General features: G+C 39.2%; 1 protein-coding gene across 1 annotated transcript in view; it reads left to right on the top strand.

The window, feature by feature from the left end:
- The window catches only part of LOC104571685 (transmembrane O-mannosyltransferase targeting cadherins 2), a 134,890-nt gene that overhangs the window by 61,088 nt on the left and 47,628 nt on the right, over positions 1 to 26,174 (top strand). Inside the window, exons 6-9 of the mRNA XM_088536638.1 lie at positions 7,241 to 7,326; positions 7,782 to 7,966; positions 9,640 to 9,718; positions 19,288 to 19,409. Of these exons, the coding sequence (XP_088392764.1) occupies positions 7,241 to 7,326; positions 7,782 to 7,966; positions 9,640 to 9,718; positions 19,288 to 19,409 (472 nt within the window). The remainder of the gene's footprint in view (positions 1 to 7,240; positions 7,327 to 7,781; positions 7,967 to 9,639; positions 9,719 to 19,287; positions 19,410 to 26,174) is intronic.

The following is a 26,174-nucleotide window of genomic DNA, read 5'->3' as shown; positions in this document are numbered from 1 at the left end:
TCTCATATAAACATCGAATATATCTTGAAAGTGCTACTAATTAATAGATACTAATGTTGAGGTTTCAGAGGATACTATGCTCCATAAATGATAAAGTTCTGCCGCAGAGCAATCCTCTTGTGCTTTTTCGTCCCTGCAGATATCTTAGTCTGTGGGTACAAGGCTGTTACTCAAACAATTTAATTTCCTTGAATGAGTTCAAAGGGTCCTTTTCATAAGTTTTACTTTGGCAAGCGTAGCGTATTGCCTCGATAAATAAAGGTGTTTTTTTTTGGGGGGGGGGTTGTTTTTGTTTTTAGATTTCTTTTAGGTAATAAAATCTTCAACAACAGCTGAAATTTTATTTCTCCAAAGTCTGCGCTTGCAGTAGTATTTTATAGGCGAACGTGCACTCTGCCTCCTGGGTGAAAGCTCTGGAAATGCACACACGCCAAACCCCTCGTGACCCCTCTCTCTCGGCCCTCCCTCTCCCTCTGCCCTTTCCAACGCTGCCCGAGGGTCTCCGTGCTGAGCTCTGAGAGGCGACGAGCGCAGGGCCCCGCGGCTGCTCCTGCGGGACGTGTCCCAGGCAGGGGCGACGCGTGGGAGGAGATGACTTGGGGCCGGATCCTCTTCCTCGAGAGCACAGCAGTTTTTATAATCCAGGGCGTTGAGATAAAATCACCTGGGGATGCACGTCCCCGTGGAAGCAATCCCTGCACCGCATGCCGGCGTTTCACGCGCTGAAGCCAGCGGCCGCGGTTTACGTCGTGCTGCGATCGCGGGGTGCTGGTGCGTGGTGGATGGTGCATTGCTGAAATGAGGCTAATCCTAACTAGCTGAGTTGCATAGGGAAAAACATGGGAATTATATTCAGCAAGCAATCTGTTTGCATGTGGAAAGCGCTTCTGTAGAATTATTAGAAAATGATAGAGCTGCTACTGTTCCCTGAAAGGCTTAAGTTTTTCTGTTTCTTTTTACTAACGGGGTTATGGATTGCTCTGCCTGATGAGTCCTGCCAAGGGAATGGTCATTCTCTGTTATTGCTTGCTGTATGGTTTATGCTTGGGTTGATATGGATTAAAAGAGTAGGATCTATTTGCCATTTACATGTTTGCTAACAGGGTGCTATTGGAAAGCATTGCCCGTGTTTTGTGCTCAGTGACTGACTTCCTGGTTAATGGAAGCAAGTTGAGGATTCTCATAAAAAGTTAACACTCACCTGATTGAGTAGTGAAATGGCTTTATTGTTAGAAAACAAGAAAAGAGACAAACAAAAAGAACAAAAACAAGTCTTGACTAAAGAGAAGACTTAATTGTTTATATACCAGGCTGCAGCAGCATCCGTGCCCACCTTTCTACACCCTAGTTTGGCTGATGAAAGAGTTGCCTTAAGGCAATCAAGGCAAATCCTTTTCTTCCTACATGCCTAGAGGGGTACTATGTGGGGATGCAAGAGGGTTTTCTCCCATTTCTTCCTTGCTGTCCAGTACAACATCTAGGTAAATACAGTTCTTTGTGGACAGGCCCGCCTGAAATCAGTGGGATGGATGTATATGGAGCCAGGGATGGTGGCAAAATAGTAATGAAAGAGCCCTGGAAGTGTTTTAGTAAGATATGCATTTACCTTGATGACAGTTATGTTTCCTTTATATTATACTTGGTCAAATTATACCAACTTTAGTCACTGAGGAATTTGCTCTCTAAGTGGGCCAGCTGGTTTTAATAGGACTACACCAGGAAGAAATTAGTATGTAACTTGAGTAAAAGTTATAGATTGTCTACCCACTGTTTGTATTTTGAGCCTGTTCTTCAGGCTCAAAAACTCAGAATATGTTTTGGGCCATTTAGTGACTTGAGGCCAAAACCAAGGCAGCGAGTGAGGACGGGAAGATTTCTCAAGTTGGTGGTGGAGCAAAGTGGGCAAAGGTTGGCAGAGTTCAGGAGGTGACTCATTTGGAGGGGATGCGCTGCTCCACTTGTATTGGGATAGGCAGTCCTAGCTATAGATGCGATGGGCATCATTTCAAGCTACAAAGAAAAAAATGTTTTTGATTTTTTTCCTTCTTTCCTGAATTAGGGGGAAAAAAAAAAGGGGGATCCTGAAAGCCTTTTTAAGCACTCGGTGAAGCAGCAGTGAGCTCCTATCCATTTCATAAGCAAGTCATGCTGCACTGTAAAATTGGCTAGATTCTGTTGTAAGGAAATTCCAGAATATTGCTGCTCTGACAGTTAGGCCTGATTTCCTAATTCATCCTAAACTAATTCATGTCAATCTATATGTTTCTTTGGGAACCCTGTAGTTTAAATAGCTTATTTTCTTCTCCAGATTTCTGAAGAGATAACATTATTCCTCCACAGAACTTGTTCTACTAGGCTAAAGAAGCCATTCGCTTGTCTGACTGGCTTTCCATTTTCCCACTTATGTGACCACGTATTTCTTGAACAAAATTTGCATGATTCAATTAACTTTTTAATTTATGCCTTACCTCTGGGAAGTAGGAAACATTAAAGAGTGCCAGAAGCCTTTAAGATCTTCTGCATTCATCCAAGTTTACCACTTGAGCTTACTGTGCCATATCAAGCAGGTTTCAAGGATGTGCTTTCCTTTGTTCACTCTTGCATGAGGGAGAAGGAAGGCTTTGTGCTTCTCTAACTAAAAAGGAGAGATTCGTACTTAATGCAAGCCAATTGCTCTGTTCCACCCCTGGCTGATGTTCAATGCATTGCACTGTATCTCTTCTTTTGTATTCTTTCTGCCCGTTCCTTATCCCCTTTGCCAGCCTCCTCCAAAGAGGAATGATCATTCTGAAATGTAAAGAGAAAGAAAAAAGAAAAAAAAAAGAGAGAGAGAGAGAAAGGGAACAGAAAGGGAATGGCATAGAAGGAACAGACCCTCTCCTGCCTATGAGAGAAACTTCCTATTCAGTCATCTTTCAGTCATAGCTGTCACATCGGCTTAGCTTTTCAATATCCCACAGTCCTCACAAGGTGTGAAAGCCAACCGAGGTACATTCACATTCATCTGCTTCCTCTAGAAATTGGTCATTCAGGGCTTTTTTTTTTTTTTTTTTTTTTTTTTTTGGGGTGGGGGGGAGGTTACTGTAAACAGAGGAAGTGACAATGTCATTACTTGAAGATGAAAACCAACCCTCCCCTTTAAAAAGAAATGGAGTAGAACTACATATATGTATGTGGGTATGTATTGGTTAAACATGGTAAATGCCCCTTGAGCTATATCTTTTTATACTTTTTTTTTTTAATATTTTCAATGTAATAGTGCATAATAAGAAGAATGGCAAAGTTGCTTGATGGAACTTCTGCACATCCATGGCCAATCTTCTTGAGAGGAAATTTGGCAGATTTCTGCTTGAATTGTTGGAAAGGAAATTTGGCATTTTTCTACCTTAACTTCTGGTAAACCAGAAAGGTTTTGCTTCAAATTTTGCCAATCATGCATTATTATAAGGACCTTTCAGTTTTAGTGATTTTAGAGTATTATTGAGATCTTTGATATTCCTTAATAGGAAGGTAGCCAGTGCATTTGAGAATAAGACAGAGAATACCTGTCTAACTTTGCTGTCATGGCTTTGGCCTCCAGTCTAAAGTGAATGAGAGTCTAAAATGCAATGAAAAAGGAAACATTTTTGCATTAAAATAACCCACACTGAACACCTACTTCTGATGGTGAAGAAAGGAATAGCTAAGTAAACTTCCAGTTGAAGCTTGGTGAAGAGTTGTCAGTGCAACTTAGACTATAGAGGACAGGGGTGTTCTACAGTGTCTGGTTCTGTGGGACCCCTCCACTCTTCAAGGAAGGATCCCAAAAGCTCACCTGATTCCTAACTGTATTTGTTCTCCTGGCCTCTTTGCAACCATGTCCAAAGGCGATGCTGCTCTCCAACACTCCTCCCTTGAGCTCGTCCCTTTGCCATGTGTTTGTCTTGACAACTGTGGATAATTTTCGGATCTGGCTGCTTTCAGAGGCAGCTTTTGCTGTCTTCTACCTTGATGCAGCAGGAGCTTAACGGGCAAGATTTCTCCTCTGCTCCGAGGCTCCCTCCCCATGCTGCCCTTTCTTTGCAGGCCCCCATGTCTCAGCAGAGCAGGTCCTGCACAACCTGGCAGGGTTGAACTCATCTGTGTCTCGGACCGCTGCGTTTGCCTCTTGGATGTGTCGTATAATGCATAGCTGAAAATAAGCATGATATTGTTTTGTCTTGGGGGTAGCTTAGGTGTTATGGGATGCTACAGTGGAATAGAGAATATAGGGCTTGAGGTCTGTGGACTTTCTTTAACTCATTCTGGGGAAAACAACAGTTTTTCGTTTGATCTTGGGGAGATTAGATTTATTTTTTTAGCAAGATAGAAAAGATTTATCAGAAAGTGTTGTTTTACTTGTAGAAACTGGAGATGCAAGTAAATATTGACTGATCATTTATATTCCTGCTGCATGATGAGTGAGGCAGTACTCCAGTGGAAATAAGTGAGCGATAACGTAATTAGAGACTGTGGTTGCAGTACATATGCTAAAAAGGAGAGTTAGAAATTTCATAGGAAGTATTCATTTTGGCTGTAACTATAAAGTGTTTGATTTTAGATTTAGTTGCATCTTCTATGTAATTAGATAAAGGTTGGGTGAAAGTAGCAATAAACGTATTCATATTACTGCATTTTGCTTGAGCTTGGAGATGTTGTTTTCCTTTTGGGAAATGTATCTAATCTTTAAACTCTTTTAACTTCATTACGGTTTCAAGAATGCTTTGCCACTTTAATGCAAGCTGTATGATCTTTACTTTTTATCTATTTAAATAAATGTTTTTCTGTCTTCTCTGGCAATCATCCAAGCTAGTTATCACTCAAAACAGATCCCCACCCTCAAGTTTTATTTGTTTTCAGCTAAAAATATCACTTTTGAATTTTTAAAGCCTTTTCTTGACTTTGTTTAATCTGAAACTAGAACTGGGGCTCATAAATCTAATTTAGTTTTGTATTGTCAGAAGCCACAGGGAAAACTAGAGGTCAATCAGAGCCAATTTCATAAGAAAAATAGGCAGCTTCATTCCTGATCAAGGTTTTCTAGGTTGTATGTGTCACATTATTGTTGTTATTGTACCAAGTCTCATGACAAATAGAAATAAAATGCTTTAATTATGTGCTAGAATTCAGTATTCAGTCTTGCATCCAAGTAGCTTCTTGTAAGTGTGTGAAAGTTTGTTAATTTAACAACTTTTTTTAAAAAAGAGTTTTCTGGAAGAGAAATAGGAGGAGGGGGGAAAAAAAACAAAGAAACCATACCCTGAAAGTATCAAGTAATTAATCAAGAATGCCAGTACCAGAGCATGTAGTGAAAAGAGATGATGAATTTGCTAATAAAGATAGATAAATGCACTTTTAATCCAAAAAACATAAATGTCATACATTTACCAAAGTAATTTATTTTGTTCAAGATGAGCAATTAGCATATTACTCCTCTCAGTATATGAAAATATTTGTTCCCAGATTGTATAGAAGTATTTAAAACAAGAAACAAATGTTAGACCATACAACCCACTCATTTTTGTGTTAAATCCATTCCCATCAATAGAAAACTGGATCAAGACATTATGAAAGTATTTTTCCTTTGAGTAACTGCAGATTACAACTCCTGAGTAAACAAAATGCAAAAGTTCTAGAAAATTCAGAAAATGTTACCACTGTCCTGAAAATCTATGCATCTTGCCACCTGCAAGACTTGCAAGTGCAGTGCTTGTAGTTTAAATAAAACAAACCTGGGTTCCATGCTAAAAAGTATCATGAATGTGATTCTGTCTTTGCTCAAATTGCTGTAAGTACTATCTGAAAGCAAGTTCTGCTAATTTTATAAGTGTCTGGGTACTAAATCCTAGGGTAGTTCACAACTGCTGGATGGGATCGAGGCCACTTGGTGTTGGTAGAGAAGCCATACAAATATAAAGAAAACAGGATATATTTCTCCTTTCTGTTAAATTTTAACCATGGAAAACAAAGGAAATTGGAAGTGTTTATTTTATTTTATTTTCTCTTCAGCCAACCTCCCTAATCCATTCTTCCCCTAAAATCTGCTGGCTTCATTTAGAAATATTTTTTAATTTTGCATCATGTAAGCAGAGGGGAAAAGCATTCTCTGATTAGAAACTAAAGATTGAAAAAAATGTCTGTCCTCTGTGTGGGTTGAAAAGCTATCATCAGGTAAAAATGTAGAGGAAGAAGAGAAAATTGATGTAGGTAGGGGAAATTATGAGTAGCTGTGGTAGCTATTCCTTTTATGGGTGAAGATTACATTTGTTTTTTCCAGATACTTTCTGAACAGGTGAATGAAGAGGGACATCATAAGGATAATGAGGTCGGAGCCTGAAGACTGTAGAGATAATTATTAAGGGTTTTTTAATCTTGGACATTTCAAGACAATTGCATATGCTCATTTCACTCCCCTAAAGCTCTGGGAAGACTGTAATGCTTTGGGCATTCATTTAAGCGTACAGCTGTGAATTCATGTGAATGATATCCAGACCACTAATTTCTCACAGAAATTCACTGATTGCTATTTTAATTTGTGTTTCACAAAGGTGCTTGTCTTAAAAGCTCATGAACTATGGAACTGAGAACTGTAAAAATTCTGAGATCCTTTTTAATAGCTTTTCTGCTAGTTAAACTTCTTAGCAGAAACAAGAATAGAGGGACGGTAGGGGAATAGCCATAGAGTGAATAATTTAGAGAAATTATTCAGCAACGACTGGTTAAGGTAATACATATGAAGTGTTAGCTGGTCAACCTTTATTGTACATTCAAAATAGATTGTTTCTTTCAAGTCAAGAAGAGAAAATGGCTAAATGTGATTGACGGTTAGCTACAAATAGCTCCAGCACACTCTAAGTGCTTTTAAAAGAATAGCCTTGCAATCTATCAAATGAGTAAATGATTCTCTGTTTCCAAGGAAGCTGATGCTACTATATTTTAACGTCTGCCTCGTTAAAGCCATATGGATACATCTGACATCTTTGAATTTATCCTCTTTTCAGATGAAACAATTTTCCCACTGGATTGTTAGTAATGTGGATGTTTATTGCTTCTCTGATACCAATTGGCATATTTTTCCTTATTGTCTTAGTTTTGTTTTTATTCTCTTTTATTTGAAGCGATAGGACATCAAATAACATTCTTAAATTCCTTCTTATAGTAACTTCCTTCTCTCTCTCTCTCTTTTTTTTTCTTTTTTTTTTTTAATTTTGTCCTTATGCAGAGGATTGCTACTTCAGGAAAATAGCAGATTTTCAGAAGCATTACATTACTATAAACTGGCAATTGGTAGCAGACCCACATTAGCTTGTAAGTATGTCAACTGTGCAAATTTGCATTACATAGACTACTTTATTTAAGGAATCCTTGCATGTTTTAATAACACTGATCATATTCCATTCTGAAAGCAGTAGGAGAAATTGCTCAGTCTTCAGTGAAAGTAAATGTTTATCAAGCTGCATTTACTATGGCATTGAGGGTGGTGGATTGGAGGAGGCAGGCAAGTGCCTGAACACTTGACAGCTTGGGAAGAACTGAGCTGCTTCTTCTCTGAGGTAACTTCGCAGCCCATGGATATGGCTGCCCAAATTTATAGGCTCTGTTTCTGAGTGCCAGCCTCTGTTTTTTATGGTACATACTCTGTATCCTTCTTTCCTACAGTGGTTGAACTGTTTTATAGAAAACCCAAGTTGGATTACTTGAAGCAAATTGAAGATCACGAAAACCTAATGGAACCTCACTGAAATTTTTTTCCCTCCTCACAGCTGCCTATTTGAATACTGGTATCATCTTGATGAATCAAGGGAAGACAGAAGAAGCCAGAAGGACGTTCCTAAAGTGCTCAGAGATCCCTGATGAAAATTTGAAAGATCCTCATGCCCATAAAAGCTCTGTTACGAGCTGTCTTTATAATTTAGGAAAGCTTTTTCATGAACAAGGACACTATGAGGTGAGACTCCAGAGTTGCCTGTGCTATTGTCAATCCTCATATCCTGTTTATACGATAATATCTATTGCTTTCATCAAGACTTTCAAAATGCATTGCATGTGTAAGATGATTAGATTTCACCAAATCCTGGTGAGTATTCTCTACACTTTGCGCAGAAGAAAAAGAGGTGCGAAGTTGTTAATTAGCTTGCAGTGTGATGTATGGGTGTCAGAATCAGCACTAGCTTGTGTGTGTTAATTCATTCTTTTTGGTGTTTGTCCCCATGGCTGGTATGATGACATAGCTTGCCGCAGTCCAGCCTGTGTAAAATGTTTGGGCTTTTTAACCCAAAATAGAGTGGTCTCTCTCTGGCTGAAAACATGCAGTTATGCAACCATAACTGCACTGAGTCTCTGAAAGTGAGACCTAGTTGGAACAATTTAAAACCTCAGTGATTAAAAATATTCCAGCGTGTGCTATTTTCAGATAATGCTGCATGTGATAGCTCAACCCAAGTACTAAAATGGGCTAGATTTTTTTTTAACATAATTGCATGCTGCACCCAGCCTGGCCCACATAAGTGTGGGATTGAGACTGTTGAGATTCCCCCAATTCCCCTGCTGAAACGATTACAAGCGGACATTTGCTTGTGCTTTTGACCTTTTCTGGCATTTGAAAGAAAGCCATTCTGCTTTTTTCATTGCCAGGCATGCTTCAGCACAGAAGTTACACGTGGTCTTGATTTATACAGCTCTTCTTGACCGCAACAGCTCAACTGGGCTGTTTGGGATTAGGCACGCACAAGTTCTGGGGATCCTCCGCGAGCTGCTGCTGTGCTCGGCTCCGTCTCAAAGCAGCTACTAATTGGTTAAAACGCGGAGGCAGACGTTAGTGCAGCCATAAAGCCTCGGGAGCAGCAGCATCCTGCCCGCATGGCCGGCGGAGCGGGGAGCTGCAGCGCGTCGCAGGGGAGGCGCGAGCCATTCTCAGAATAGAAAATGAGATTTCCGCCTGCTGGTCGTTGCAGCCCATCCCAGGCCTGATCAGATCATACACTGGGATTTTCCAGTTGTATTTCAGCCTTTGCAAGCTGCAGCAATTTGCTGGGGTGATGGGGAAAATGACGCAGCAGCTAGTAAGCACCCTAAATGCAGAATGTCGTTAAAGTGTTATCAAATAATTCAAAACAACAGTGTATTCACAAAGGGAACCCAATTTTAGCTGATTATTCCTGACTGTACACTATGTCATCCATTCTGTGGAGCAAAATAATAGTTGTGAGGGTTATGTTTTGTTGTTCCTTGGTGGTAGGCAATTATTCTTTATTTTTAGGTCACTTACTGTAGCTTAGTCATCTGAAAAATCTCTGTCTGCAGCTTGGTATTAATCTGTAAAATGTATATTTATCGATTCAAGAATCTTTGGGGGGGTTAAAAAAAAAAGCTTGCTTTTATTTCTACCTGGCAAAAGAGTTGCTTTATGGGAACTGGTCTTGTGAATGAGCTTTGCTTAATCGGGTGAGATTTCTGTAAATGTGAAATGTGGCCTTCCTGTGATATTTATGATGCAGATCTTTTCTCTCTCTGCAGCTATTCATTTGGGAAGGATATTTCATTTTTAATTTCAGTGTGAAAGGCTGCTTTCGAAATTGGTGCTTTAATAATGGTTTGTCCTACCTGTGTGTCTTCTTTCAGGATGCCCTTATGGTTTACAAGGAAGCAATACAGAAAATGCCCAGGCAATTTGCACCACAAAGCTTATACAACATGATGGGTAAGTAAAATGTTAGTGTTTCAGAATGATGCCTGGGGAGTCAAATCCGGTGAAACAAAAGAGCTTGGCCAGGCAACTAGGTCACAAATGAATTAACTAATAAATACAGAAATAGTTGCCTCCAACAGATGTGAGCCAAATTAAGTTCAGAATTTTAAGTATCAGCAATAGGAGTGCTGAATAAGATACAATAAGCGTTTGAACTGTTGGTTAATGATTATTTTTAAGAGTACCCGTGTAACACCTTTACATTTACATTGCATGGGTGAGTGGAGTTTGCTGCCTTTGAAGTCAGATTCAGTATCTTGTATACAATTCATGCTGTTGTTTGGCTTCTTTTAAATTCTCCCATTTAGTTATCTTTCAAACTAAGTAAAGAAAATGCATTTCATTCATAGAAAATGTAGTGAGAAGTGGCTTGGATTATAACAATGTATTTTAGTGTGGGCATTGGATGATGGATGTTAAATTACTGTGTAAACAAATAAGATGCCAAGCTGGACCACAGAGCTCATTGATTTTTTTTTTTCAGCGTGTGACAAAGTATAGTTTCTCATATACTCACAACACAGTGTCAGAGAAATGTATAAAGTGATAAAGTCCTTTCAGGACCAGCCAACCTGCTCTTCAAAATTTCAGCAAAATCCCCTGAGTACTGTGAGAACCATTAGTGTAGCTATGAAGGCTTTCTTTTTTACATCCTAAATTAAGATCCTTATAGTCTTCATCACATCTTCATACAAAAGACATTAAGCAGACAACAGGGAAAAATGATATGAATTATTAGTCATGTTATTCAGATTTGTTAAACAAGATGACAGTTCCAGAGATGTTTTTTAAGCAGGATTCTGCCTGAAGGGGCATCTGTTTCTGCAACTGACCTAAGTCTCTTCCCAAGGAGACTCTGCGATCTCCTGTCTAGGACATAAGGGATTTTAGGATGTCTTTGAAATAGTTTGATTAGGATAAAAGGAAATGCATATAGAAACAATTAGGATGAAGGGGAAGTATGTGAACATTTTCTCCTGATGCACAAAATAATAGAGCAGTTGGCAGTGGTTGACACAGCTGTAGTAAGGAGAGGCCATTCACTTTTCTGCTAGCTTGTTTAGAAAATATAGCTTTTATTAGCTCCTATATATGTACTTACCCATGAAAATAATCTAAAATTTGTAGTTTTAATTGGTGCTACGTGTTTTAAAATCTGTATAACCCTAAATTAAATATTTCTATTGTCACAGTTATCAAGGATCTAATCGTAGTAATGCTATAAACCGTCCCTTAACAGTATATATAGTTCAATGGAGAGTAGCTTCTGAAATGATGAGCTTTATCAGGTTAAAGCTAATGGCTAAACACCCTGAAACACACAGGTTGGTTGTTGTATGTGCATTTGTTCACAGACAGTCTTAGCTGAACTATGGTTTTGTCGGATCTTTTACCAGTATTTGCTGACAAATTTAATGGGCTTATCGATGGTCATAACTCTGTGTAATTAGCCATCTGCTTATTATGGACGTCCTGAAGTGACTTTTGCAGGATGGCTGTGTTCCCGTAAACCCACAGAAGTTTGCCCTGCACAGCGAGCAGAAACATTTTTCATAAGCCAGAGAAAAGCGTTCCTTGCAAGCACCAAGATTACAAAATGGAAGCCAAGGTTGTTCCCAGCCCAAAGACAGCTTCATTACAAAAGGTCTTCATTACAAAACAGGTGCCACCCGCCTCCTCCTCCTTCTTCCGTGACTAGATCATTATGACCTATGAGGTTCTTTACTTTCTTACTCTTCTTTCCGTTGGTTACTTTTTTTTTTTTTTAGGTTCAGGAGGCCTTTCTCAGCTTGCTTTTTAAGCACTGTCCGTGAAACCCAAGTTCACCCTGTTCCTGGGATTTGCATTTATTAACACACAAAGCCGTGGAGAGCACAAAGACCAGCTCAGTCCTTTGCCCGGCCTTGGCTGCTGCTGTATTTCTTTCTTCCGCTGCTTAGCTCATACTCTGGGTCCTGTTTCCTTTAGACACTTCACTTATATCCTAGCGGCATAACAAGTTAGGGTCAACCGAGTTCACCTCAGCCCCTTCCAGGCTGTTAGAAAAAGCGGCCGGCTATTAGAGAGCTCTGTAGAGCACGACTTGGCAATAGGTTTTTGTATTTTGTTTGCTGTTGTGGTTGCCGCCAGTGCAGAGGAAGCAGAACCGCCGGGGACCTGTCCCTGAGATGATGTTACGTGGGGGCAGAGGCAATCCAGGAGGCAGGTACCGACTCGGATTAACCCACTGCAGCTTTGTTACTAGCAGAGCTCGGGCTGGTTTGTCTAAGGCTGCCCTGGATGTGTCTACACAAGCTCCGTGACTGCAGTTACACAGACTGGATTAGTTCAGTCTCTCCCAAATGCAGAAGTCTATAGGTTAAGTGACAAGTTAGAGTCATGTTATAGCATGGAACAAAAAGATACCTCCGGGAACAACGCAGCACACCAGCCTTAGACACCTGTAGTGGATTGTATGAATAATCCTCCATAAAAGGGGTGGGGATGACTAGCTCCAGCTTGTGAGCTGGGAGAGATAAATCCTAAACACCTCTTCAGTCATCTCTTTGCATCGGCTGTGACAGGAGAACAAGGCAGACGCATCCGTTATCGCCAGCGCATCCACTCTGCGCCTCGTGCTGTGTCCCTGGGCACCAGGAAGCCAACTAGATTATTTATTTCTATTTTGATGCCGGAGATAAATTTATAAACCAGTTTGCTATAGCTTTCTTTGATATACAACATTACATAAACTTGTCTGCCTGCTTCTTGCCTTTGAGTAAGAGACCTGAAGAACTGAAACAGGCAGGTCCTGTCTCATGAACCCAACTGTGAGCGATGCCCGCTCTACAAATCCTTAATTTCTGCTCCTTTCCAGCGGAGAACCTGGGAAGTGCATCCAGAATGTTTGGGAAGGGAGAGTCCTTCTCTCTCACTGCATATGGATGAAAAATCTTTATGGCTTATCGTGAAACCCGGGGAGGGTTTGCAGATTATCTGCGGCAGCCGTCATCAGGGTAGATGTAATCGGAGTTGCTGGCAGTTCCTCTGCTTGGCTCCACGTTAGATTTAAGCCTGTGACTTGGAAAAAGAAGCCCCTTAATTTCCAGTAGTTGCTGTGTGGTTGCACTGCAGTTTCCCGGGGTGTTTCCATGCGGCTGTGCAGGCGGCTCCCCGTGCGGAGCAGGTCGGGCCCAGCCCTCGCGGGTGCTCAGCCCTCACGGCACCGCGTGCCTCACGGCACCGCGTGCCTCACGCGGCCCTCCCTGCCCTTGCTGCGGCCCTCCCTGCCCTTGCTGCGGCCCTCCCTGCCCTTGCTGCTCCTGCCCTTCACCCCGGCTGCCCTCGGGGCTCGCTCCTCCCTTGTGCCAGCCTGCCCAGCTGATGCTCAGCCTCAAAAACGCCAAGAAATAACTGGTCCCTTAAACTAAAATGGAGCATCAGGCCTCAAAAATCAAGCTATCTCTTTGACTTTGCCTTTTTTTTTCCCCCTTTCCCCCCGGCTTCCTGATACAAAAGGCAGGGCCAGGAGACCAGCGTCAGATGTTGGAAGTTTGTGCATGTGAAAGGTTGCAGGGTAGATTTTGGTCTCCTGTCGCTGTGATTTATTTTGCCAGGTGTGCAGCAACCCAGCTAAGGAAACCATATGTTTCTCTGGCTTTGTACCAAAAAGTAAAACTCTTTCTTTCCATCTTCGTTTCTTTTTTTTTCCCCTCAAAAAGAAAAACACAGAAAAGCTAAGAATTAAAACTCTCAAACTAGAATCAAAATAATTATTCAATAGTCTATGTAGGCTTGGCTTGCTGTTTGTTTTCCCTCTGTCATTTTTCTTTGATGTAAATTAAAAAGTACGTACTAAGGTTACACAGATTAATTTGCTTGGCATTACAACATGGACTACAAAGGCCAGAGTCCAGTTCAGCTGCATTAAATCGGTAATATATTTTGTTTAAAGTTTCAATTAAAACCTGGGGTCAAAAGATAAAAAGGTCCCTGTGGGATCTTGAACACTTTAATGCCAATATTAGGATTGCTTAAGGATCAACCTCTGGTCTAGATGTCTTTTGCGTTCCTTGAAATCTGATATTGTACAGTTGATTGTATTACATTGCTTTTAAAACCACACTGGCCCACCTGCTACAGTAATTCATAGTCCTGCTGGTTAAGCAGTGTGAGGTGGAGCACGGGAGCTTTATTTCAATATCGAAAAGCAACAAGAAAGATGTTGGAGGTGGAATCATTCAGGGGTTTGATTGGCAAAATATTGTCATATAGCTAAAGACAAATGCCTTGATCATGCTTCGTCTGCCCTTGCCAGCAACCACCTGAGTATCTGTTTCCAAGCTCATTTATCCCACAGTCTTGCAAACAGTTTCGATGAGAGATGCGAGTTACCAAAGGAGGTAACGTTGCATGGCTGAATGCGGTTAGCGATATGTGGTTTGGAGTTTGGGCTTCTCCTCACTAACCCGCTACATTGCACACGGACAGAAAACAAATCGCACGCTAGTGAAAGTCAGGTACAGAGCAGAAAAGAAGAGCCAAATTTTACATCTGGTGCAGAGGTTTGCAGCATAAGTACAAAGGCTTAGCATGCAGAGAGATGATTATAACATATGATGATTATAACATAACTGTCACTTTATTTGATTATGCTTTGGGGTGAATCTGGCTGTTGACACAAACCTGTTAATATTGTTAGAGCTCCTATTCCATTTATCCCTTGCTCCCATTAAAGGCTTTTTTATAGAATTATTTTTAAATATTGTTTAGGACTCCAAGAAACACTTTTGTTGGTGTAACTTTACAGTTCATGCTGTGCAAGACTTACTTCTTAAGAGCCAGAGATGATTAAGCTGTGAAATACATAGCCCACATCATAATCTATGCAAAGCCTGGTCCCTGCACTTGTCTGAGCTGCAGTCATCAGCATTTCACTGCGTGTCTCATGAAGCTTTACTGGTAATTGCTTGCTAAATGAACATTGCAACCATATATTTTTTTCTTTTAAAATGAACTAGAAAACAAGTGTTTTTTTTTTTTCCATATGCATCTTTCATCACATGGTCCAGGGAGAGTGATTACAGAGTCTACTCCAGTAGTGATGGGAGCAAGCAGTTTTCTTCCCTCTTTCCCACCCTCCCCTCCTGCTACTTTAATCCCTCCTGCTCTTGAGACTTTGCAGCCTATTGTATCTGTACCTGCCATACAAAGCCGTGTGTGAATCTCTGGGCTGATGGAAATGTCACCTGTTTTTTTCACTTTGTTTTGTTTACAGGAATCATATTCTTCAGGCTAGGTAAAAAGGTTACAGCAGTGCATTGCTGAGAGGATTGGGGATGCAGTGTTTAGGACCAACTTTTTAATCCAGGTTGCCAGGTATTCTTATTTGTGTCCCTTTAGTCCACTGATCTGTACTTTCTTATAATGCTTGAATTTTCTTAGGCAGTATTCTGAAAAAGGTTAGGAGGAGTCTAAGCCCAAAATGCAGTCTTACTTTAAACACTTCAGTATTTCTGTACAATAACAAGTACAGTTGTAATGTTTGCAAACCAAAAAGATAGTTAGGATATTGAAACCAGGCTCCCCACTCCTGGAACAGGGATCCCAGTTAGACATGATCCTAATGGGAAGTGCTTCTGCTAAGAGGATTTTAGAGAAACTTATACTGGCATAGTGTCAATGCTTTACTGACAAAGTGAAAAAAAAAAAAAAGAAAAAAAACTTTATAAATAAAATAAAAGCCAAGAAAGGAGTACAACCATTTACTTGTTCAGTTATGAATTCCTAGTCATTTTGTCTGTACCATTGTGATTTACTGCTGGTTGCACATCTGTCAGAAGCTGAAAATGAAATTATCTCTCTCAGGTGAGCTCAGTGCCTCCATCTGTGTCAATTTACTTCTTTCACTGGAAGTCTTTGTGTAACAGCAAACAACTGTGCTAAGTCTACCCTCTTCTATGCTGAAACTGGTTTTATTTTGGGCTTCATTTATATCCTTTTTTACACTTTAGGTATTCTTCATGAGTAGATTTCCATTCTAATTAGATCAGATCAGGGGCTTTTCTTTGGCTAACGGAGGCCTTTAAGAATCTGCTCAACCAAAGTAAATGTGGATTGACTCCTATCCCTCAAAACCCCTTTTAAAATGCAATCAGTGCATTCCTTAAAATCTTCAAGGAGTTTATTCTGTGAAGGGGCAAGGTGGAGGGAACATTAGATGCTGCTTTGTCTGTATTTAGAGCTTGATGCTCATTAAGATCATATGCTCCAGTTGCTTCAGAGATGTTACGTATGCAGTGCATGTTTATTAACAGCACTTCCCATGCCTTGACGTATATCTTAGTATAATATGCATCATAGTGAGTTTCTAATTTTGTTATGTTTATGCACACACTAGAACCTAAGGGAAGAAAAAAAAAGAAATGTCTTATCTAGGAAGGTGTGTTTATAGTAAGGGCAGCTGCAGCCTCGATTTGCACAAGGAGGCAGCAGGGTTGCATTATGGAAGAGGCAAACACATGTACTAGTATCACAGGCAATGGGGGTGCAGAGCTCCCCATCTATTCAAAGAAATTATGGAAGAATGAAATACGAATCCTGGCTGAATTTATGCAGTTGAGCTTTTCCTCTTTAAAGTGTAGTCTGTCTTCCAGCTGAGTTCTGCTCTTGCCAACACCAAACTCTGCTTTGAGATTTCCTGTATTAGGTTTTTGCCATCCTGAAATTCTGGGTGCAGTTAATAATGATGATGCAAGACAGGTTTACCCAACATCTCCTCTTTATGGAGATAATCTTGCACTGTCTTTTTCTTCAGCATATCCTTTGAGGTCCCAAGAGGAGGACTACATATACTCTTAATGTAAAAGCAGGTGTACATGGCATCTCTAGAGGCACAACGCTATTGCACCCACAGTCCTGTTGTACTCCCTCATCAATATCTCTGATATGTTCCCCTCAAGGAGATGGTGTTGCCTTGGGTTGTGCAGCTGACCGGCTGCTGTAGCACTCATTCCCTTCTCTTAAGGTGTTAATACAGATTTTGTTTTACAGATAAAACATTTTTGAATGACTGAGTTGTTTTCTTTTACTCCAGTGGATGGCTGAACTTCTTGCCAGCATTCGCTGTGCAGACCCTGCTGTGTGTGACTGCATGTTGAACTGATTTAAGAAACTGAAATAGGTGTCAATTTATGTCTTAAGGTTTCCAGTGCCATGAATTTCCTTTTCTGCTATTATAACCTTGATGGGCAAAGTAGAATTTAACTCTTCTGAACTTAATAGATCTGAAAAGTTTCATTATTAAATTATTTTTTTCCTGTAACCTTTCAGATTTTTAGCATGAGTTCAGAAAGATTTTGCAATCTCAGAAGTTGTTAAAATAAATATTGAGACCTGCTCACATGTAACATGGCCTATTTTCTGCAGTGGTACTGTGCTTTTTCCTTAACGATTAAATCATTCAGGTTACTAGTTTATAAAAATATGCAGCCGTAACTGGCAAATTATTCTTCTTGTTTTAGTCTTTGACACACAAATGTATTCTGAATAACAGAAGCCAATACATACATAGTCTTCCAATACAGTGACAGAGAAAACATCTGGAGTTGAAATAACTTTCACTAAAATTGCTCAGGTCCAAACAGAAATCGCTTTATTGACTTAACATTTCAATTAGCGATCGGTTTTATTCTAGTCTTGGAGCGTGATGGTAGCAGACCCTCTGCCAGTTTTCAACCTTTATTTATTATTATTATTTTTAATAGGGATGTCCCTCTAGATCGTTCAGAATAAAAAAATTCTTAATATCCCTAACAGACTTTCCTTCAGTTGTCATCACATATTCTATTTGCCTATAATACAGCAGTTTTTGACTATAGGAGGTTTGTAGAAAGCAAACAGAAAGGAAAAGAAAAAAAATCAACTGTGGAGAATTTCCTGTAAAGTCTTCAGGGAAACCTTGCCCGCCGTTTGACATTTAGATTGACGTATTTTAGTCTTATTTCTAGGCGTGCATCCCTGTAATACTCTCAAAGTTTTAGGAAGTTAGCTGTAAAGTACTTGAGTTCTTAAAACCTATTAAAATCTGAATTTGCCAGTACTCTTTGAAGATGTTAATCTCTTCTTATATCAGAACTCCCCATGAAAAATAGATGAGAATCTAGGATATCTATAAAATTTGGCAGTGTGTTGGGCTTTTAATACCATGTGATAACAACTCCATCTTTTATGGCTGCTTACATTTCCTTTTAAAAGATCTTGCTAATTGCTTGTAACTTTGCCAGACTCTAACTAGTAGGTTACTTGCATTTAAAATAAAATACAGGGGAAAAAAAAAAAAAAAAGACAAGACAATATGGTTTCCTCATTTCCTATATGCTAAATGAGGTAAAGGTCTGTAGGGAAAAATAGTGTGTAATCAAATCATTAAAATTCTGTCATAAAACATACATGCAGGCAGAGGAGGTGAGGAGAGCATATAGCTTGAATTCTGACTTTTCACATATTTTCATGACTTGATTTCAGGCCTTTGTTGTTCTGTGCTTAGTAAGATATAATGCGATGCCACTTATTTGTGGTGTTGGCTTACTGTAAGTGGCAATAAGACATGTTTTTGGCAAAGCCTGAGCAGTTTTGAAGCAAATAGACAAAAATACCTACTCAAATTGAGTTCCTTTGAAAATACAGGTGGTAAGCTCCAGGAAAGCTGCCATTCTTCACTGTTACTTAATTTACTACTATTTATTTCCAACCTTTGAGAAATTTGGTTGTATGGTTTCTTACAAACAAATCCTGTCTTCCCCAGTAGTTTAAATTCATTCTCAGCAATTTGAAGTAATATCTGTACGACAGTGCATGGCTCTCTGGCTTCCCGTTCTTATGTTGTCCTTATGCATTGGCTGCCTCAGCCATTCACAGCAAAGGATTTTAATTTGAAAAGAATCCACTTTTAGCCATTTTGTACATGGCTTCCTAAGATGGGCAATATTAAAGTTACTGATGCTATACTCTAATTGTGGCAGGTGACTAACCTACCCTTCCTACTCTTCCCTTCCCCCTACCCGCCCTGCCTTTTTTTTTTTTTTTTTTTTAAGCTGGGTTCTTGATGTATTATGGTTAAATAGAAGCACATTCTGTATTCTTCCTTGCACTTCATGCTGTGTAATGTAGACTGATGGAGAAGAAGTAGCTTTTCTACAGTGGATGTGATAAAATTTCTGTTACTTTGTGACTTTTGATTGATACTTAGCAGCTGGAGCTCTCACTTGCAAGTCTATTCGAAGGAGACTTTCATCTCACCCATGCCCTTTCATCCCTAATAAGGCCATAGCTCAGAATCATCTCACTCAGGAGTCTGTAAGGCGCTTTTATTTTATATATCTGCTTTTAGTTTCAGGCATCCAAAACACTTCACTCTGTTCAAGATCTCTGCCCATTTAATAAGTAGCAAATCATATTGTGAAACAGTTTGCGTGTCTTAAATGTGACGGTGAATCTGTAGACATCCTGGGCATCCTCACTGGCTTTGGTTTCCCCCGCAGGAGAAGCCTACATGAGGATGAGCCGGCTGCCGGAGGCAGAGCACTGGTACGTGGAGTCCCTGCGGGCCAAGAGCGACCACATCCCGGCACATCTCACCTATGGGAAGCTCCTGGCGCTGACGGTGAGTTAATTAGCAGCTCCTGGGAGTCACTCTGAGGCCTTCCAGGTTGCTGAGGTGAAGGAAGAACTTTGTCTCAAAAAGGGAGTGCTCCATTAATCACTGTATTTCACTAGTGCATTCTAATTAGGGCGTTTGACAGAGTAGGTATGAAACAATTTTATTCCTTACTGAAATACCCCCATCTCTGTGGTGGAACAAAACTGTTCTAATTGCACTTAACTGGTCATCTGTTAAAAGCTTTAACAGAGTTTTATAACAGGTTGGTATCAAGAAGTTCCGTTTGGCTAAAAAAGACTTATTCTATGTAGTCTAGATCACAAGTGCTGATACTAATATAAAAATATATTCGGCATCTTAATGTTAATTGGTTTAAGATTCCTTTTATAAATGGTTTTTGTAACACTAGTTAGACTATGATATTCAAAAAAACTTGAAATATTATCTTCATTCTGCAGGTGTAAAAGTGGGCATACAGAGAAGTTAGGAGTTTGGCTTGGAGTTGTACTAGCAGCCCACACCAGTGCTAGCAGTGTAACATGCACTTCCCAAATTCTACATCTCATGCTTTGAATTATGCTGCTTAAGGAGTATATCTTTGAGTATATGAAAAGGCTCTTTTTATATGCTCAGGCATACTATGCAAGTACATTCTGAGACATACTTCTACCAAAAAAAAAAAATCAGGAGAGGTGGACTTCTTTATTTTCTCAAAATTTATTCTGCATTTTGGATAAAGCTGACCTTGTAGCCCCTGCTAGACCATCTTTGTGTTAATTAAAACAAAGTGCCAGCCCCTCCTGGATTTTCACATATTTTGAAGATGGAAATGAATTTCCATTTGCTTCATAGTTATGTTTTGCATTGTTTACCATTTTTCATTATTGTCGTTTTTCTGACCATCCCCTCTCTTTCCTGTGCATGCTGTATTTTTCTCTGTCACGTTTCTTCTCGTCATTCACCCCAGTAAGCTTCACAGTGTCTCAGCCTGATTAGCCTCTGCAGCTCTTCACCTAACCATAAGCTTTCGCTCTGACCTCGCATATCCCCTACCCAATCTTTCAGCTAAAAAGACCTTGGTCATGGTTAAGAATTAGGGAAAAAAAGACTTCACAGTTAATTCCCAGCAGATTCTCTGCTACTTCAAGTAAGTAGCTGAATTTGGAAAAAGAGGAGGAGGAGTTGGGAGGAGATTAGAACGCAAGGATTCTGTGGGAGCAACACACATTGTCTGAGTGACAACGTAATTAGTAGGAATTAAACATTGTTAAATGTTATCCCATCATGTCAAATACAGAGCTTGATTAAAAAAAAAAAAAAGGTATGGATGGTGGGAATCTGTAACTTCTAATGGAAGTTAAACTGTTAGTGTTGTATACCTGCTTCCTGCCAGTTGCAGTCACTGGAAAGACATTTTGGCTGTGTTTTTTATTCTAATCTCCTTTTCCAGTTAAGATTTCTCAAATGCTGGCAAATACATGCACATACTGATTACCTTCCTCTAGAATAGAACTGCAAGTAGTTTATACAGTACAAATTCAAACTGACCTTGCATTTCTGCTGGATATCTTTGTATTTTTCATGGAAGAATAATACCAGAAAGTCATCATTATGAGTAGCTTTTTAGAAGTTTTTCTGAGACACAAAGCTTGTAATTCAATAGAACTCTGAATTAGAGGAAGAGGTGTCTCAGTTTAAATATTCTCTTTTTTTCTATATCTTGTTTTTTTGTTTGTTTGTTTGTTTGCTTATTTTTACATTTTTTTTGGATGGCTGAATATATGAAAAATAAGATCTGGTACAGAAAGATTTGTGGTTTCTCTGTGAAAAAGTTCTCTCCATTTTCTTTAAAAAAAGAAAATAAAAAATACATATTATTCATTACAAGCAATTAAAGGCTTTTTTTTGTTCTCCTGTTTTTTTTTAGCTTTGTCCCCTCATTATAAAAGTTCATCTATAGGATTAAATGGTAGTGGCCTTCTTTGTGAAGAAAGTGGTGAAAAATGTACACAAATCCTTATAGCAGAACTGAACTGTTTACTCCAGGGCTATAAACACAAGATGCATGTGAGGTGGTTTGTGCCTTGAGGATCTGAACTGTTAGGGGAAGAATGTGTCTCGTTAGCGAAAACGACAGGAGCTGCGTACAGCTTTGAACCTACCTCACCGTGATAGACCCATAGTATATTTTGCCCTTTCTATTTTAACGCATGCTTGCTTACCTGCTCTTTACCATAATTTCAATCTGTTCTCATCAAGGTTTATTTGTTATTAGCCCCTGACACTTTTTGTTTTATCACGCTCACTTCTCATGTTCAGGGCAACGTCTCTGGAGGGGTTCATGTCCATTTGATTGCCAGCAGCGTAAGCTGAGAAGACGGTGCTGATGTCCATCCTGTAGTGAACCTGGATTTCTTAAGCACATAACAGGCAGCAAATTGAAGGCAGTGTAATTAGAATTGGAGGAAAAGTTTTCAGCTGGATATTTTGTTCATGAGAAAAAGTGGTCATTTGTCTTAATTGAAATTTGGGGCATGATTCAGCTACAAAGTCTGAAAAGACATTCAAAAAAAAAAAGATAATGAAGAGTTTTGGCAGTGGAATATGAAATTTTTGTCTCCATGGTGGATATCTCCCCTTAATCAGTTTTGCAGCCTACCATCTGCTCACTTTTTCACGTGAAATGAATTGTGCAGGATTCCTAGGGCGCTGGCCTGCACTGGGGCTAGTTCCCACAGTTTGTGTGTGGTTGCTGTCACTGACTTGCTTGCTGGAAGTCTGCATAGACTCCTTTGGGGTTCAGTACATCTCGAGCTGCTCCCTTTGGCATAGTTGTTTAAGTAGCTAACTTGAGGTAGCACAGTGATTTCTTCTGTTAGATCTTGCTACTCACTGTCATTTAGTCACAGCTTGTGTATTTAGGCTAGAGGAGAAAATGTACTCTAATTTTCTGATGCAAGAGGAGAGAATTTGGAGATATGTTTCTTCTCACCTGCCTTTTTTTAGGCAAAATTCTGACTTGAGATCCTTTCTTTTTTTTTCTTTCTTTCTTTTTCTTTTTTTTTTTTTTTTTAAAAAAAACTGCTGATGCAAAACTATTGATTACATTTGTCCGTGTCTTTTTATCACATCTTCCCTGTAAAACTGAAAGGTGAAAATAGGTGCTAATGTAGATATGCTCCATCAGTGAAGGAAGAAGGAAAGTTTCAGACAAGCTCCCAGGTTCCGGCCAAAGGCAATTGTACCATATAAAAGCCTAGCAGTAAAATCAAACCTATAAAGTTCACAAATTCAGTAGGGTTTTACTTCCTGACTTATACTGCGATGGAGTGGCTTAATTTTAACATGAACTTTTCTGCCTCCTGAAGTCTGTTGCCAGTATTAACACCTACTAGGAGCAGCATGACATGATTCGTTTATTCCCTTAGTGCCAGTCTGGGGAGCTGCTCCAGCTTCTCTTACCTGCTCTTTTCTCCCCCTCTTGCGTGAAACTGGGAGGGCAACGTGTGTCCCGTGTGTTGGTATTTGCAGAATTGTTTGTTGCTGCAGCAGGCTGAAATTCCCAAAGTTTCAGCAAAACCTTTCTGCAGTTTCATACCTGTGAGCATATAACCAAATGCACATTCTGCAGTGTGAGCCATTTTTTGTCCATGTCACATGGCTGGGGTTTTATCAGACACAAACTGGGATATTTTCAAAATTTACAGTGACTTGTATCTCTTTTTTTATTTTTTTTTCTTCTTTGCTAATGGGCTCCACAGCATAGTTTAAATTAAAGGCACTGTATATTGTGACTGTACACTGTACAGGTGAATTTATTGGCTTAGTAATGAAAAATAGGTATTTTTTTTAATTTCCAGCTTGAACAACAACTTACATCATAAGCAATCTAGTCTGAAGTCAAGGTGGACCCTGCTTTGAGCAGGAGATTGGCCAGGATGATACCTTGCAGGCTTTTCCAACATGAATTGCTCTGTGATTTTACCCACCTTCCCTTGTTTCCATGCTGAAGCCAGTTCCAGTGTACTAAAGAAGTGCACTGTTAAGAATCAGAGTCTTGGTGATGGCGTGTATTTAATATTAAAACCTATCTCTCTGTCTTACTGAAAAGAGATTTTTAAGCAGGGTTAGTGGCGACTTGAATGTGCTACCTTTTGAAAGATCATGAGCTGCATCATCTTTATAGCAATATAATAGGTAAATCATGATTCATCCAGGGTGGTAAACCTAAAATGATAGTAATCATGCTGTAAGTGACAGATACTAATTCATATCATCATCAGAGGATGATTTTTGCCAGCTTCTGCTTTGCATGTAGCAGATGCCACTACTGTTCGGAAGGAGAATTTACATTTTAATCTTGCATTTCAAAAGGTGAAATCTGCAATAGAAAGAAAATGTCTGCTCTATGCTATTAAATTTTCTTTGTGTTAATTCTTTTGGATTTGTGTATACTCAGCATAAGCATGTATAGTTTGTAAGCTATTTAATTCATAAACTTACATATGTTCCAGAAAATCTTTAAAGGACAACACTGTATTTTGTTTCTATGCCACATTCTCTTTCTTGGACGCAGTCCTGTGCCACGTGCTCTAGGTGACCCTGTGTGTGCAGGGGGGTTGGACTAGATGACCTCTAGAGGTCCCTTCCAACCTTAAGCATTCTATGATTCTATGATTCCAGTTGTCTTTGAGGAAATTAATAGGTATTTTATGTACTTTTACATATTTTTTAATACATAGTTCAAAAATTCAGGAAAATGAGTTTGTGGGTTTTTTGTTGTTGTTGACTTATTTATTTATTTATTTCTAACTTTACAAATATGATAAAGTTGAAAACATAGAACAGTATGAGACAAATCCCTAACTTGTCATTAGACAAACCTGAAGAAATAATATTTTCTTCTTTGGAGTATTTTACATGTGTGTATCCAAAAATTTGGAATGACAAAAAGAATCTCAGTGAAAAAAAAAGTAAAAAGTGAAATGGAAGTCCAAATAAAACAAACTTTCCTTCTCCATCCCCAAAAGCCTTTTGATCACAAACTTGTGTGCCTCAATAATAATTTAAAATATTAAGGATGCCATTCTCATCAGTTATTCTCAGTAAAGTTTACTTTCTAAAAAACCGTAGAGATACATTCATAAAACTCAGAATATGCTGTCCAGTTTATAATAATTGTAGGTTACATTTCAATATAAACTGTGTAGACACAAAACAAACAAACAAAAAATATCCAAACCGGCTGTTAAATTGTCAATGATTCTTGAAATAAATTAAGTGATATAGTTATAATTTGTAGGCAATAAAAACTTTGGAGTCAAAAATTCTTATTTGTACTGAAATATTTTTTTAATGAAAATGTTTGTCTGTCTTGTTGGCTTTTCTGGGATAAAAGAAATGCCAGACGGACCTGAGCATGTTTCTGTACATGCAGGAAAAATGCAGGCAAACTGAAGAGCTCCAAAGGAATGGAGCTAATGAATTTACAGTCATAATATTAATCATCACATAACCCCTATATTGGATAATATGATAGGTTTATATCTAAAAATTATAGCTCACTGAGCTTCAATTTTCCAGAAAATATATTAAAACAGCAAAATTTACTGGTTAAAAGGTATGATTAGCAACACAGCTAGAAGAAAAATTGGAAAGCAGCCAATTGTCTGGGGTCTAAGTTTCTGCTGTTCTTTTATTTATTATTTTCAGAAACAAAGTGTAGCTCCTTGGCACTGCAGTGCTTTCTATCATTATGTATTTCCAGGTTCTTCCCATATCTCTTGCTCGTTAAGTTGCATAAATTACTTGAGAAATTTATTTGTCAATGATGTGATGTGTTAGTTGACCTAGTCAGTCTACTGGTAGCACGTGGGTTTAGAGGCAATGCACCTGGGCCTTATCCCTTACTTAGGTAATGTATTTCTGTTATCACAAAGAAAAGTATAATTTTGGTAGAAGGCTTTAAGATCGCAAGGCTCCCAGTCCTAAGATATAAATGAGTCTGTCAAAAATGACAGTGCCAGGTGAGGCCGTGAGCATGTGCTGTAGTTCATTTTCCATTATAAAAATAGACCTTCTAGGAGAAAAAGGGTTGGCTATAATGCTAAGAAAATAGCATGCATAAGTAAAGCTTTTCTTTCATTTTTTTTTTCTTTTTTGTTTCACGCTGTTGTGGGCGAGGGCGCTGCTCAGCCCGCCCTGCCCGTGGCCCCTGCTCCCGGCAATGGGTGGGTGCTCTCAGAGCCTGCTGTTCACTCAGCTTTACTGGCATTACAGATAAATCAGGACCGAAGATTTGCTTTATCTGAGCGGCCTGCATCCCATGTGCAGTCCCTCACATAAGTTGGTACTAATGCCTACCCTTGCTAATGTAGCTATGGGCAGCTTGCCCAGGTTTAATGATTAGCATGTTGCATCTATGGATTACAAGCTTTGATGCGTCTTTTTGGAAAAAAAAATGAAACGGTGATTTCTTGTATTTTACATGGCTCCACACAGTGCTATTAATCGCCTATTTTACAGGCTTGGAAAATCACCCAAAGTGCTGTAAGAAAAATTTATTTTACATTATAAAATCTCTGTATTGCAGCTCTAAACCATGTTAAATTTGGTCATAATCACACTAGAAGATTCCCTAAAATCTACAGTATTTTATTTTAAAACATTTTCCCCCAAAGGGAGGGAGGACGACACAGGCATGATAGAGACTGACACTGGTTTGGATTAAAATAAAAGAAACTAGATTGCGACATTCAAGCATCAACA

This window comes from Tinamus guttatus, unplaced genomic scaffold (assembly GCF_059628265.1).
Source record: "Tinamus guttatus ecotype Peru unplaced genomic scaffold, ASM5962826v1 Tinamus_guttatus_pri_ptg000687l, whole genome shotgun sequence".
Lineage (NCBI taxonomy): Eukaryota > Metazoa > Chordata > Aves > Tinamiformes > Tinamidae > Tinamus > Tinamus guttatus.
This window is presented reverse-complemented; position numbering and strand designations above follow the sequence as displayed.